Below are 15,246 nucleotides of genomic sequence, written 5' to 3' on the forward strand. Positions count from 1 at the left end.
ACCCGCATATTTTAGGGATATCCCATTGGGGGGGATTTTGAGAACTACATCCCGATCGGAAAGTGTTAATAGTTTCTTCAACCATTTTTCAAACCCTCACATCACACTTGTTGAATTTTATATGAGTTATGAAAGTGCAATGGATGCACAGAGGTACAAACAAGATAAGCTCAATGCTGAATCACTTCACACAAACCCACAATATAAAACACCATTGCCGATTGAAAAACATGCCGGTGAAGTCTATACTAGAAAAAAAATTTTTCTTTTTCAAAATGAAGTTTATAAGTCTTGTTTCAAAACTTATATTCAAAATATTGGAAGGATTGAAAGTGTGGAAAGTATAACTGTTTTGGACTCAACGGTAAGTAAGATGTACAAGGTGAAATTTATACTGGGAAGTTTGATTGACGAGTTGAAGGTAGATTGTGATTGCAAGTTATTTAAACGGATAGGAATATTATGTTCCCATGCGATTTGTGTTATGAGTGCAAGACAAATAACACAAATACCAAAGCAATATGTTTTAGATCGTTGGACGAAGCTAGCATTAAAGAAGCCTATTTTTGATTTGCATGGGAATCTGATTGAAGAGAGCAAAAAGTGTAACAACGTGGGGAAGTTGTTGGGGGAAGTTTGGTGTGAAATATTCAATTGTGTAGGTTTAGCTCAACGGAGTGAGAGTGATTTACAATCACTTTTACAAAACCTAAAAGATATTAGTAGAAAATTTGAGGAAAGTGATGATGTGAGGGTGGACATTACTAAAGAGCAACAAATCGAATTGTTAGTAGGCACAAGTTCATCTTCGACAATGAAAATACAAAACCCAATCCAATCAAAGAACGAAGGAAAAAGGCAAAGAATAATTGGGGAAAAGGAACAAACTATTGAGCAAAGCAAGAAGCCCAAAAGAAAGTGCAAAACTTGTGGTAAATTTGATTATCATGATAGTCGAAATTGCCCATCAACAAAAGATACCCCACTTAAGGTATAAAATATATATAATTTGCTTATATTTTATTTTATCCTTATTTAATAATTTGATTATGTAAATGAAAGTGCAAAATTTTTGTTATGCAGAAAAATTGATGCTGAAGAACAGATAGATGAAGAGATTATATTAAGATGACTATGGAAAGCTACTGTCTTCTGTTTTGTAATTTTGAAAAATCTTTTGTATAGCTACTATGTTCTTAGGAAAAGATACTATGTTATTATTAAAAGTTACTATGACTATGTATAGCTACTGTCTTCTGTTTTGTAAATTTGAAAAAACTTTTGTTGCAAAAGTGAATGATACTATGTTCTTAGAAAAAGAAACTATGTTGTGATTAAAAGTTACTATGACTATGTATAGCTACTGTCTTCACTTTTGTAAGTCTGAAAAATCTTTGTTGCAAAAATATCAGCATAACATATATCAGCATAACATATATCAGCGTTCTTCACCCTTTCAAAATGATTCCACACAACTGATGTTAACCGTTTTGGTTTCTTAATCACTATCTCACTTGATATTTACATCACATGGGTTTGATATGAATATATGCAGAAAATTCAAAATCGGATTGATAAAATCGAACTCAGTATTTTCATATAGTATCAATCTAGCATACACACTAATCAACTTATCCCTTGATATGATCATAAATTCACAGATTGCCATTAACTTAGACACCAACAGTTTTTTTTTTCTTTTACTTTTTTAAATTGCAGGAGAGGGTGAGGGAAAAAGATGGGCCAAACCAGAATTGAACCGAGGACCGTACAAATGAATACCTTATCTGCTCCAATCAAGACAAAACCGGATTTTTGACACCAATACTATACAAATATTCATGAAAAAACTTCACATTATTACAGTAATTAGATTATCTAGTAATTAGATTATCTAGTAACTACAGTAATTAGATTATCTACTATGTTCCATCAAATGTTTGTACAACTAAAAACTTCACAACTTCATCTTGTACTTCACATTAACGAATCTTTAATCTTCTGATAGAAACTTGTTTGGCAATGGAGCGTCTTTTATCCTTAAAATTGGACACCTCTTCTAAAACTTTAGATCTTTGTTTGTTCAAATCAGATAACACCAAAGATCCAGCAATCTTAGCTCTTGCAACATGTCTCAATGGAGCCTACATAAAAAGAAAATACATTTAGTTTGAATCTTTTAGTTAGAATGTCATTCAAAAAAATACATTTAAAGATAATATTAAAAAGAAAAATCGTAACTGCATTCAATATTGGACACTGGAAATCAACTGTTCCCTCAAAAAACAACATGCTCATCATCATGAATACATCACTTTCAATGTTAGTCCTAGCAGTCGTTTTCCAATCAGTGGGAACTCGTTCCATTTTCCATAATGGAATAACATCAGTAGCTTGCATCTTATCATCAAAAATTGTTACAGCAAATCTTTCTACAAAAGTTTCATTTAAATATTTATTAATAAATATTTCATAATCTTAGCAACATAGGCAAAAGGTTTTTCAGGATAATAAAATGCTACACATACCATAGTGTCACCTAGCTTTCTAATTTCTTCTTCTGAAATAGCAGTATCGTTCACATTGTCAATCCATTGCACTATTCTTAACTTCATATTCGAAAGAAGTAAGAAGTACTGACTGCCCTTCAGTATCGGAACAACAATCTGTATATTATATATCACTGAATCAATAAATATATCTAAAAAAAAGTGACTGCACAAGTACTAACTACCTATTAGTAGCTATAATAACTAAAATAGTGACTATATAAGTCAATCAATCATTAAAAAAATATCTTACCAGATCAAACTTAGACAAATCAACTTGGTTGAAATCCACCCATTTGACCCAAGAATCATAAATTAAATCAATTTGTTGAGAACCACCACTATTATTAAAATCCAACAAAGCAAGCTGTAAAAATAAACAATGAAATAACTAAAAATAGTTCAAAATAAAAGAAAAGTTATTTAGAATAAAAATGACAAAAAACGTACACTAGAACTAGCATTAAAAAAGAACATTTTGGAAGATTCTTTGTTCTTTTCATTTTCATTGAGTAATAAACACCAACAATCCACAATAGAAACATGAGTACACTTTGAGTTCTCAAATTGTCCTCAAAATTCACAAGCAATTCACTGTCAAATAAAAAGAATAAAATAAGTATAATAAAAAACAAAAATCAATAAAAAAGAAAAACAAAAAAAAAAGACTCACCTATTGTCGAAACATTTATCAGAAACAAAACAATAGTCAACTGATTCTTGAAGTAACGAACCAAGTGTTCTCATATTTTTTTGTTTGATTTCATCAGATGTGAAACATATGTAAATTTGTCATTCACACCTCTAAAAGGAATGGAACACTTTGCCCTGCCATGTATCAATACATTCTCATAACCATGGCTTTCAAAAACAGTGACATTATTTGCCACATCATTAACAACTTGATCCAATTCAACCTTATCCAGTACATCATTAACAACATCTACATTACCCTCATCAGCAACAAAACCTCATTCACCATCCTTGGAATAGAGGAAACCCATTTAACCATGTCAACTATCTCATCAATTGTATTCAGCACGGTAGGATTCATAAAAAAAACTTTGGGTTTCAGAAAAAGGTGTGGATGAGGTAGAAGGAACATCAGGAAAAAGGACAGGAGGAGAAGAAAATGAACGTTTTTGTTCTAAGAACAATTTAATTTTCTCCATGTAAAACTCAGAGACAACTTGAGTGTCCCTCCTCATGTGCATCAGCAACTCACATATTTCCTACAAAAATAAGTAAAGATAAAGTTAAATGTTGTTCAAAAGAAAGTAACTATGACATTATAAAAAAAATACTATGTTATGATTATTTTCCAAAAGCTACTGTGTTCTGTTTTGAAATTTTGAAAAATTTTGTTGCAAAAGTGAATGTTACTATGTTCTTAGAAAAAGATACTATGTTGTGATTAAAAGTTACTATGACTATGTATAGCTACTGTGTTCTGTTTTGGAATTTGAAAAATCTTTGTTGCAAAAGTGAATGCTACTGTCTTCAAAAAAAATAATTGTTATTATTAAAAAATATAATGTTGAAGGGAACATAAATAAGTAAGATCATACTTACATCCTCAGCTAATCGGCGTATATCAGAATTACGCATTGCATTCAACGGCAACTGAAACTCAATTTTAGCATCGTCTTGCACTGTTTGATCTCTGAAGGGTTCTTCATTTACACTTGGTTGTCCAATATCAACGTTGTTCACCTTTAACCCAACAGCTTGACCATACTCAAAAACCATCGTTTCACTCACAGGATATGTACTCAAAATTAAACCACTTCCAAAATGATTAGCAGATGTTTCCTCCTTAATTCTTTTTGACACATCCTTATCAGTCCAATGAGAGATAAGAGGTAAAGAGGATGGCAAAGAGATATTCTTGAATTTCAAACGATGAAAATAAATAATTTCCAACAAAACAATGCATCCAGAAAAAAATTGCAACTTTCCTTTACGATATCTAACAACAGAGTCACAAAACTGATCAAGAACATACTTACACCAATTAAAAGTACTAATCTTATTCGGATCTACTATAGACTTTACAATCTTAAGGTCTATTGTTCTGTTTTGGGTAGGGGCTAAGAAAGAAGAAATAGCATGCAAAACAAAAAGTTGCTTGAACTCATCCCCACCATCAATCATCTTAGGGATCATTCGTTCAAGCAATTCTAAAGGAATTGCTGCATTTGTATCTTCAAAACCAAAAAAGGATCTAAATTCTTGTTTCAAGGGAAAATCAGGATTATACTTGTTCGCACACCTTGAAACTAATTCTACATCATTGTTTGGGTTCAGAGGTAGACGAAAAACATCATATACATCATGTTCAGAAATCGAAAAGCACTTCAAAGAGTCTATTGAAAACATACAACTACCGGGATCAAAACAATCTACAAGCCAACCAAGCATTGCAGATGGATTTCTACATAACTTTAAACTAAGAAGGCCACCAAAACCAATCTCTCTCACTGAGATTTTTTGTTTCTCAGTGAATCCCTTCATCATTTTGATCAATTGAGAAGGTCTACTTTTTGTTTGAAAAGTAGATCTCAACCTGCAACAACAAATAAAATATACAATTTTCTTAGAAAAAGATTTTATGTTATCAATAAAGGATACTATGACTATGAATAATTACAATGTTGATGACCTGGAATACTTTGTTGGAATTACAATGTTGGAATTCAACATACTAGTCGATAAAATTACCTTACAGACCTTTGTTGTACATTGTCAGTTTCCTCAGCTCTTCTCTTTCTTGTGTTGGAATTCAAATGTAAATTAGAAGTGGAGGGAATATCAACTGGAATACTGCGACCTCTTGTTTTTGCCATGACAACTATAAAAAAGTGTGATAATCGAAGTTGAAGTCATCATCATAAAAGATTTTAAATCACATAATTAAACCAAATGAAAAACCCTAAAAATCAAATACCAGAATAATACTCAAATACCAAAATAAAAATCAAAATGTCGAGAATAAAAATCAAAACCCTAAAAATCGAATGAAAATGTAAAATCGCAGAACAAGAGAAAATCGCAGAATGAAGATCAACATAAATTAACCCTAAATATCAAATACTAGAGTAATATTCAAATAAACACCAAAAATCAAAGAAAATAAACCCTTAAATCAAGAACGGTTGAGTTTTATATACTAATTCAAGAACTGAAACAACAACACAAAACAAGCAAAAATGTCGACATTGTTGAGTTTTATTGAAGAATACCTGAAATAAATTCGAAGAACAATTAAAGAACAATGAAAATGTCGAGATTCAAAAAAAAATTTTAAGTGTTGAAGAACGGGAGGAAGATGCAGATTCAAACGAAAATTCTTGAAGATAGAACGGGACGAAAATGTCGAGAAAGTAAAGCAGGAGAGAGAAAAAAAAAGATTCTTTATATATTGAACCGATTAATCAATATAAAACTGGTTCATATTACATGAAAAAACCGCGTGCAACTATCAACTTAAACAAATTAAATCTGTCCGTTGATCAAAAAATGAATGCTTTAGATTACTTCTTACCTTTCTCATTTTAAGATCTCTTCTCATTTGATCCTAAATCCATATATATATATATATATATATATATATATATATATATATATATATATATATATATATATATATATATGTATATATAAATATATATACATATATATATATATATATATATATATATATATATATACATATATATATATATATACATATATATATATATATATATATATATATATATATATATATATATATATACATATATATATATATATATATATATATATATATATATATATATATATATATATATATATGTATATATATATATATGTGTGTATGTGTATATATATACATATATATACACACACACACACACACATATACATATACATATATATATATATATATATATATATATATATATATATATATATATATATATATATATATATATATATATATATATATATATATATATATAATATGTGTGTGTGCAACAACAATTTGCCTAAGGGTCATCATGAGATTCAACATATTATAGGAGTATGCTAAAAAGTTACAAGTTAAGAAGAGCCCATTTAATATTTATTTCTTATTTAACTTTTTTTTTCAAATTTATTAATAAACTTTTAACTTATTTTAAAATTTAGTAATATATTTTTTTAGCTATTTTTAATAATTAAGAAATTATTCAACACCTCTTCCTATTAGAACAATATTTTTAAACAAAAATTCAATTAAATACTATTTTAATGAAATAAAGTCATGGAACATATCTAAAATGAATATATATATATATATATATATATATATATATATATATATGTATATATATATATATATATATATATATATATATATATATGTATATATATATATATATATATATATATATATATATATATATATATATATATATATATATATATATATTATATTTATATGTATATATATATATATATATATATATATATCTATATATATATATATATATATATATATATATATATATATATATATATATATATATATATATATAGGGTTGAGTTCAGGTGAGAACTAACCTTATATGAGAACCATGTAAACTAAAATCTAAGCCATTAGATCAAATCTGACGGCTGATAATATAAGGCTTATTCATTAAGGGCATTTCGGGCATAAGGAACATTTCTTCATTCTGACTATTCACCTTCGTTTGCCCTGCGATAATTGCTGCGATTTTGAATTTTTTTTGCTGCAAATTTTCACGAAAATTGATTTCATTAAGCTGCAACTTCATGATCTTGCGATTTTCATTAAGTTCTATTATACACTAAGTTCTATTACACATCAATCTGCAAATTTTCAGAGTGATTTTCAGAGGCGATTTCATTAAGTTGCGATTTTCCTGAGGCGATTATGGTTAGTATAAATTTGTCGTTAGTTTATGCTTAGTTTCATCCATTTTGCTGTATTCTCATCAATTTAAGATCTATTATACACTCCTATTGAAAATGTTTGTATCAATTTGAAACTGGTATTTTGGTCTGCGATTTATGAAATTCACCTTCTTTTTGCTGGGATAATTGCTGCTATTTTTTCATTTTTTTTGCTGCAAATTTTCATGAAAATTGATTTCATTATGCTGCAACTTCATCATCTTGCGATTTTTCAGAGGTGATTTTCATTAAATTCTATTATACTTTAATTTCTACTACACATCAATCTGCAAAATTTTCAGAGGTGATTTTCAGATGCGATTTCATTAAGTTGCGAATTTCGTGAGGCAATTTCAGAGGGTTTTGGATTATTGTTAGTATAAATTTATCGTCAGTTTATGCTTAGTTTCATCCATTTGCTGTATTCTCATCAATTTAAAGTCTATTATACACTCCTATTGAAAATGTTTGTATCAATTTGTAACTGGTATTATGGTCTGCAATTTATAGTCTGTAATTCACCTATATTTAACTTGTATTATTGTAGGAATAATGTATAATAGTGTATTATTGTAGTGCTTTCATTTTTGTGGTTTGTTATAGTGCTTTGAATTTTGTTTTTGGTTAATTGTATGATTGTAAGAATAGTGTTCCTTTTTCAATTAAAGGTGTTGCTTTTTGCTTAAATTTATGGTACGGATTATGTTTTAGGATGAAATTGAAGAATTTAGCGGCTCAACAGAACATATGGAATACTTACTAAATGTGACATTTACAACCACTACTAACCTTGGTGATGCAAATTCTTCAAGTGAACTCATGGTAAGTCTCTATTTATCAATAATACGCAATAAAGTATAAAACTGTTTGATACTTTCTATCTCAAACTCTGCTGCTTTTTACCAAAACCTTTGATGCTTTTTGTATAAAACTGTGATGTTTTAGTTTGTATGATGCTTTTTTACTTCAAACTGTGCTGCTTTTTCAAAAAACTTTGATGCTTTTTTGTGTAAAACTGTGATGTTTTTGTTTGTATGATGCTTTCTATTTCAAACTGTGCTGCTTTTTACAAAAAACTTTGATACTTATTGTATAAAACTGTGATGCTTTTGTTTGTTTGATGCTTTCTACTTCAAACTGTGATGCTTTTGTTTGTTTGATGCTTTCTACTTCAAACTGTGCTGCTTTTACTAAAAACTTTGATGCTTTTTTGTGTAAAATTGTGATGTTTCTGTTTGTATGCTTTCTATTTGATAAAAATGTGCTGCTTTCAAACTGTGCTGCTTTTTTCAAAAAACTTTGATGCTTTTTTGATAAAACTGTGATGTTTTTGTTTGTATGCTTTCTATTTCAAATTGTGCTACTTTTTACAAAAAACTTTGACGCTTATTGTATAAAACTGTGATGCTTTTGTTTGTTTGATGCTTTCTACTTCAAACTGTGCTGATTTTACAAAAAACTTTGATGCTTTTTTTGTATAAAACTGTGATGTTTTTGTTTGTATGCTTTCTATTTCAAACTGTGCTGCTTTTTACAAAAACCTTTGATGCTTATTGTATAAAACTGTGATGCTTTTGTTTGTTTGATGCTTTCTACTTCAAACTGTGCTGCTTTTACAAAAAACTTTGATGCTTTTTTGTATAAAACTGTGATGTTTTACAAAAAACTTTTATACTTTTTTGTTTGTATAAAACTGTGCTTTAGGTTGCATTGCAAGATAATAATGATAAGGCTGGAACATCTTTAACTAAGCATATGGAACCCTTACAAACTGTGACTTTTACAACCACTTCTAACCTTTGTGATAATGCAAATTCTTCAAGTCAACTCATGGTAAGCCTTTATTTTATCAATAATACGTAGTAAAGTATATGCATAGTGTTACTTTTAGGTAGGAATTGTGATGATTTTTACACAAAATGTCTTACTTTTTGCTTTAGGTTGCAGTGCAAGATAATAATGATAAGGCTGGAACATCTTTAACTGAGCATATGAAACCCTTGCAAACTGTGATTTTAACACCCACTTCTTTAAGTGAACATTTATATGTAAGTTTATTTATGACGATAATAATACATTTGGTGTTAATTTGTGTTGGAAATGTATTACTTTATGTTGAAAACGTGTTACTTTCTATTGAAAACAATGTTGCTGGTATTGTGTTTCAGGGCACACCTACTCATAACCTTAATCGTAAACAGTTCATCCCTCATTGTGAGAAAAATCTGATACCAGTATTGCATATGACTTTTGAATCATTAGAAGAAGGGGTGAAATTTTATGAAACATATGCTAAGGCTTGTGGTTTTGACATTAGATCAGGGACTAAGAAAGTCTATAAAGGTGTTGTTACATCTAAATACTATTTGTGTAATAAACAAGGGATGAGGGAACAAAAATTAGGTGCATTAAGAAGAAGGCTTGTAACTCGTGAAGATTGTTATGCTAAAATTGTTTTTCAAAGGACCAAAGAGGGTAAATATTGGGTTTTTAAGTTTATTGAAGCACATAGCCACATTCTTGCCTCACCTATTTCTAGGCAACATTTAAAAGGGTCATCTAGTTTAAATAGTGGACAAAAAAGATACATTATGAACAATTTGAACTTGAATAAAGGTCCAACAAGTTCATATAGGATGTGGAAAGAACAAGTAGGAAGTTATTTGAAAGTAGGTGCTTCACTTGATAACTTTAAAAACTTTTATAGGGATTTAAAGTGTTTTATTAATGAATCTGATGGGCAAATGTTTGTGGAAATGTTTGTTAAGAAGAAAGAAATTTCACCTAGTTTTTTTTTTTGATTTTGAGGTTGATGATACTAAATCTCTATCGAAGGCAATTTGGGCTGATGGTATTAGTAGGAGAAACTATTCATTATTTGGTGATTCGATATCTGTGGATGCTACTTATGGTACTAACAAGTATAATCAAATTTTTGTTCCATTCACGGGTGTTGACCATCACAAAAAATGTGTTACTTTTGCTGTCGGTCTTATTAGTAGGGAAGATGTATCTTCTTATACTTGGTTATTTGAATCTTTTTTGAGGGCAATGAATGGAAAACAACCAGATTCCATTATAATAGACCAAGATCCGGCCATAAAAATTGCTCTACCCAATGTTTTTGACAAGTTTGTTCATAAATTCTGTTGTTGGCATATAATGAAGAAACTAACTGATAAAGTTTCTATTGAGTTACGTAATGATGATGAGTTTTTAAGAAGAATTAATAGACTTGTATATAATAGGGATAATGAGCCCCATGAATTTGAAGATCAGTGGTCAAAAATGATGTCGGATTATGAGCATGCTAATTTAAGAAATAATGACTGGTTGAATAGTATGTATGATATTAGAGAAATGTGGGTGCCCGCATATTTTAGAGATCTTTATATGGGTGGTTTGTTTAGAACAACATCTAGGTCGGAAAGTGAGAACAATTTTTTCAATTACTTTGTGAACAAATTTCTTACATTAGTTGAACTCCAAATGAGGTTTCAAAGTGCAATGGATGTTCAACGTTATATGATGCAAACACTAGATAATAAATGCAAGTTATATTCTGCACCTTTGAAGACTCGTATCCCTCTTGAAAAACATGCTTCTAGTGTCTACACAGATGTTGTTTTTAAGGATTTTCAAGAACAAATTCTTAGCGCACGCGATGAGTGTGGTTTTGAAAAGAATTTCGTTAGAGATGGCAAGGATGTGTATCGTGTGGTACATTTCAACACTGGGACAATTTTTGAAGTTGTGTATGATGCACAAACATTGTATGTTGATTGTTGTTGTAAGTTATTCAAAAGAGTAGGAGTCTTATGTAAGCATGTATTATGGGTTTTGCATGCAAAAGGCGTTAAATATATACCAGAACCTTACATATTGAAAAGGTGGTCAAAAGATGCTAGTAAAACACCTGTCTATGATATTGATGGCACATTATTGGATGGTAATAATGCTATGGAATCTAGAAAAGGGGTTTTAGGAGATGTTTGGAATGAGGTACATCGATGCATTAGTTTGGCAGAAGATGATGAGGATGATTTGGTTGAACTTTTGCACAAAATGAAGTTGTATTCAGCTGAACTTTTAGCAAAAAAGAATCGTGGGCTTGAGAAGACAAAACGTCAAGAGTTAGAAAAGTTTTTGGGTTTTGAAGCTCCTAAAACAATTACAATTCAAAACCCTAAACAATCTTCAAACAAAGGCAAGAGGAAAGAAAAAGATCCAAAACAAAAGGATACTGAAGATGAAGAAGAGCAAAGGATGACCAAGCAATGACAATGTAAAAGTTGTGGCAAAGTTGCAGGTCACAATAGTCGTACGTGTCCACATAAGAAAAAATAAGTAAGTACAATATGATATAAAAAGTGTTACCTCTTGAATTTTATGTTGGTACTTTCTTTTGATAAATAGTGATACTACCGATTCCATTTTTTTTTACATTTAGACATTAACATTTATATTTGTTCACTGAATCTTGCAGGTTACTTGTTTTATGAAATACAATGCTAAATGATTGAATCCCTGCTTCAGAAGAACAATTATATTTGGGGTTGTGTAGCAGTTGCAAAGTGTAAAACTAATTTATGATCGATTCTCTAGAGAAATAGTCTAATCATTAGTATTAGTAGTATGTAGATTACTTTCTGTTTATTTTAACATTAGTAGGTTGTATTTTATGAAGAGGATAATTGCCTTTAGACAAATATCTGTTTATTTTAACATTGTAATTGTTAGAATTAGTTATATGTAGACTAATTTATTTTTGTCATTATCATTCAATTTATCACAAATATTGTGTTGAAATTATCACAAGTAGAATTCCATCTCTTGTAATATATGATATGCTACTGGAATAAAGATCTTAAATGGCAGCTGCCTAACCTTGTTAATAATTAAATTATAATAGCATATTGTGGTAACAACTTTTAATTGAATAGCCCACTTTGCTGGTCTAGCTTGCACGATTAGTGCCTCAATTTCATCTAAATAATCTCTTTTATTTAGTTATAGATTAGTGCTTATCCTTTATTTTTTGATACTTAATTTCTTATGAATTTTTACTATTTCCATGTTTATAATTAATTTTAAATTTAAGGATGAAAGATTCTATTATCATTAGTTGAAAGCATCACGATTTTATGTGGAAAGCATCACACGTTTATAAATGTAACACATGATATATGAAAATGGTAGAAGATGATGTATTGTATAATTAATTTGTAGAAGTAAATTTTTGTAATAATGAAAGAAATATATATAAACAAAAAAGAAATGTACAAATACAGTTTGAATCATCACAGTTTTGTCATGGAATCATCACAGTTTTCTTCACAATTACAAATGCTTTCTGCTTTTTGAATCATCACAGTTTTGAATCAAAAACAAACTCAAATTTTCTTCTTTCCTCTCTTCTTGGCAATCAATTTCGGTGCTGGTGAAGGTGTTTTCTCGAGATCTGATATTCCCAAATCAAAGCTTGGTAAGTCGATGTCAGCTGTTCGTCTTTTAACAACTCTTATCCTGTTCATAATCTCATCAATCTCCTCCATCACTTTTGGGTCTGAATACCATTGCGATAGTGTTGGAGAGTTTGATGATTGTCCGACATCTTGTGCTTGATTGCCTTTTTCCTTTAACTTCAACAGTCTTGATATATGATGTTGAGTAACAATTTCCATGTTCCTCTTCATCTTGCTAACTTCCGCCATAAGCTCCTTAATAAAAAGAATATATTAACAAAAAACAGTTCAATTTATAAAAAAACTGCTACTTTATAGTTTTTATAAAAAACTGCTACTGGATGTTTTTATAAAAAATTAAATGTTAAAGATAATATTACTTACATCACCAGCTGCATCATGAATTTTTTGATCAGAAGATGCCAACAAGCCATCGGGAATAGAGATCTTGAGATACATCCCATTTTCTTCTAGCTCCACCTCATCATCATGCGTTTTTTTTCTTAATTTCTTTGAAACTAGGTATGTGTCTCCATCGAAATCACCCAGTCCAAAGGATCTAGCCTTCAACTCAAGTTGTGCCCTTTTTTTCAAAGTCTCATAAGTCCAATGTTGGATTAAGGGCAACCTTGATGATGGAAAAATACCTAGAGAGCTAACTCGATGGTAAAAGCAAATTTCTAATATGGCTAGACATGAAGGAATGTTTTTCAAATTTTTTGTTTGGCATCTCTCCAAGCCATTTCTAAACCTATCAAACACTAAACCACACCAGTTAAGATTTTTTATCTCCTTAACATCAACTAATGGTTTAAGCAAACTATGATCAACAGTTCGGTGTGAATTGGGAGCCAAAAATGTGATAAAAGCATACATTACAAAAAACCTTTTAAAATCATCGCCTCCATCAGTTAAGTCCAACAACATTTTGGAAAGTAGTTGTTCAGCAGATATATCCTTAGTCCCAACACAATCAAGTTTTTGTTGCGACTCCTCAAATAAATCATACTCAGAAATATCTTCATTTGAATTAGTTTGTTTGATAACATCATTAACAGTTAACGGCAAGCCAAAAATATCGCAGACATCATACTCAGTTATAGTGTACTTGCAGTTTTGATTGACTATGAAAACTGAAGTACTGACATCGTATTGGTTGATAAAGTACTTAGCCATACCATGATAAGACATCTTAATTCTCAACAAAAGCAATCCTTCAAAACCAATTTCTTTCACAGCAGTCCTTTGATTATCATTCAATTTATCACACAAAGAAACCATTTGAGAAGGAGATGAGAGCATATGAAGTTGACCTTCTCTCCTGTAACCCATCAAAATTGTATATTCATAATTGTTGTAGAAAGCATCACAATTTTATGTAGAAAGAATTACAGTTTTACTCAAAAAAAAAGCATTTACATCTATAACTTACTTCTTTTTTGGAATTGTTGTAGAAGAAACGATTTGTACACTTTCTCGTTTAGTTATTGCTAATCGAGGTTCTTCTTCCATTCCCGCAGCAACAACTACTTGAACTCTAAAAACATAAAATGAAGTATTAAGAAAAGCATCACATTCGTTCTGATAGACATCACAATTTTTTTTAAAAAGCATCACATTCTATAAATGAAGCAACAGTTTTTTTTGTTGAAAAGCATCACATTGTATTAAGAAAAGCATCACATTTAAAAACAAACATAAAACTTACTGTTTCTTTTTGGAAGCAACAGATTTTTTTGCTTTCGGGAAAGGTTGTTCCTCTTCATGATTTTCTTCTACTATTGCAGCTACTTGAACACTGAAGCATCACAATTTTATGAATACAGCATCACATTTTATAAAAGAAAGCAACATTTTATCTTGATTTTCCCCTCTTATTAAACAAGACTTACCTTTTCTTTTTTGAGGCAACAATTTTTATTCTTTTCCCTCGTGTACTTGGCATACCTTGAGGATCTGCTATTATTGGTTCTTCAACTTGTGCAGAATTTCGAGTAACTACCATATTTCTAATAAACAAAAATAAAAAACTTGTGTATAAATTGAAGTAGAAAGCATCATACAAACAAAAAGCATCACAGTTTTATTCAATAAGCATCAAAGTCTTTTGTAAAAAGCAGCACAGTTTGAAATAGAAAGCATACAAATAAAAACATCACAGTTTTATCAAAAAAAGCATCAAACAAACAAAAGCATCACAGTTTTATACAATAAGCGTCAAAGTTTTTTGTAAAAAGCAGCACAGTTTGAAATAGAAAGCATCATACAAACAAAAACATCACAGTTTTACA

The 15,246-nt window shown here is 29.8% G+C and overlaps 3 protein-coding genes across 3 annotated transcripts; 2 read left to right on the forward strand and 1 right to left on the reverse strand.

The window, feature by feature from the left end:
• Positions 1 to 121: 121 nt before the first annotated feature.
• On the forward strand, positions 122 to 1,132 carry LOC130824975 (protein FAR1-RELATED SEQUENCE 9-like). Its single transcript, XM_057689999.1, has 2 exons — positions 122 to 786; positions 1,084 to 1,132. Exons 1-2 carry the CDS (start codon positions 122 to 124, stop codon positions 1,130 to 1,132), a joined length of 714 nt encoding a protein of 237 aa, XP_057545982.1.
• A 4,745-nt stretch (positions 1,133 to 5,877) lies between these two features.
• Positions 5,878 to 11,771, forward strand: LOC130824976 (protein FAR1-RELATED SEQUENCE 5-like). The gene is made up of 6 exons (XM_057690000.1): positions 5,878 to 5,997; positions 8,202 to 8,312; positions 9,195 to 9,323; positions 9,431 to 9,538; positions 9,659 to 10,159; positions 10,299 to 11,771. The coding sequence occupies exons 1-6, from the start codon at positions 5,878 to 5,880 to the stop codon at positions 11,769 to 11,771; spliced, it is 2,442 nt and encodes an 813-aa protein (XP_057545983.1).
• A 1,112-nt stretch (positions 11,772 to 12,883) lies between these two features.
• Positions 12,884 to 14,960, reverse strand: LOC130824977 (uncharacterized). The gene is made up of 5 exons (XM_057690001.1): positions 14,848 to 14,960; positions 14,664 to 14,753; positions 14,388 to 14,492; positions 13,340 to 14,276; positions 12,884 to 13,210 (listed from the first exon to the last, which is right to left on the reverse strand). The coding sequence occupies exons 1-5, from the start codon at positions 14,958 to 14,960 to the stop codon at positions 12,884 to 12,886; spliced, it is 1,572 nt and encodes a 523-aa protein (XP_057545984.1).
• Positions 14,961 to 15,246: the final 286 nt, after the last annotated feature.

Source organism: Amaranthus tricolor, chromosome 10 (genome assembly GCF_026212465.1).
Source record: "Amaranthus tricolor cultivar Red isolate AtriRed21 chromosome 10, ASM2621246v1, whole genome shotgun sequence".
NCBI lineage: Eukaryota > Viridiplantae > Streptophyta > Magnoliopsida > Caryophyllales > Amaranthaceae > Amaranthus > Amaranthus tricolor.

Excerpts from the sequence above, each read along its gene's own strand:
- LOC130824977 (XM_057690001.1), bottom strand. The coding sequence starts at position 14,960 with ATGGTAGTTACTCGAAATTCTGCACAAGTTGAAGAACCAATAATAGCA. Across the intron at positions 14,754-14,847 it reads GTTGCCTCAAAAAAGAAAAG|TGTTCAAGTAGCTGCAATAG; the intron begins GTAAGTCTTGTT and ends GTGATGCTTCAG. Across the intron at positions 13,211-13,339 it reads TTCATGATGCAGCTGGTGAT|GAGCTTATGGCGGAAGTTAG; the intron begins GTAAGTAATATT and ends CTTTTTATTAAG.
- LOC130824976 (XM_057690000.1), top strand. The coding sequence starts at position 5,878 with ATGCAGATTCAAACGAAAATTCTTGAAGATAGAACGGGACGAAAATGT. Across the intron at positions 9,539-9,658 it reads CTTTAAGTGAACATTTATAT|GGCACACCTACTCATAACCT; the intron begins GTAAGTTTATTT and ends ATTGTGTTTCAG. Across the intron at positions 10,160-10,298 it reads AAGTAGGAAGTTATTTGAAA|GTTGATGATACTAAATCTCT; the intron begins GTAGGTGCTTCA and ends TTTGATTTTGAG.
- LOC130824975 (XM_057689999.1), top strand. The coding sequence starts at position 122 with ATGAGTTATGAAAGTGCAATGGATGCACAGAGGTACAAACAAGATAAG. Across the intron at positions 787-1,083 it reads AAAGAGCAACAAATCGAATT|AAAAATTGATGCTGAAGAAC; the intron begins GTTAGTAGGCAC and ends TTTGTTATGCAG.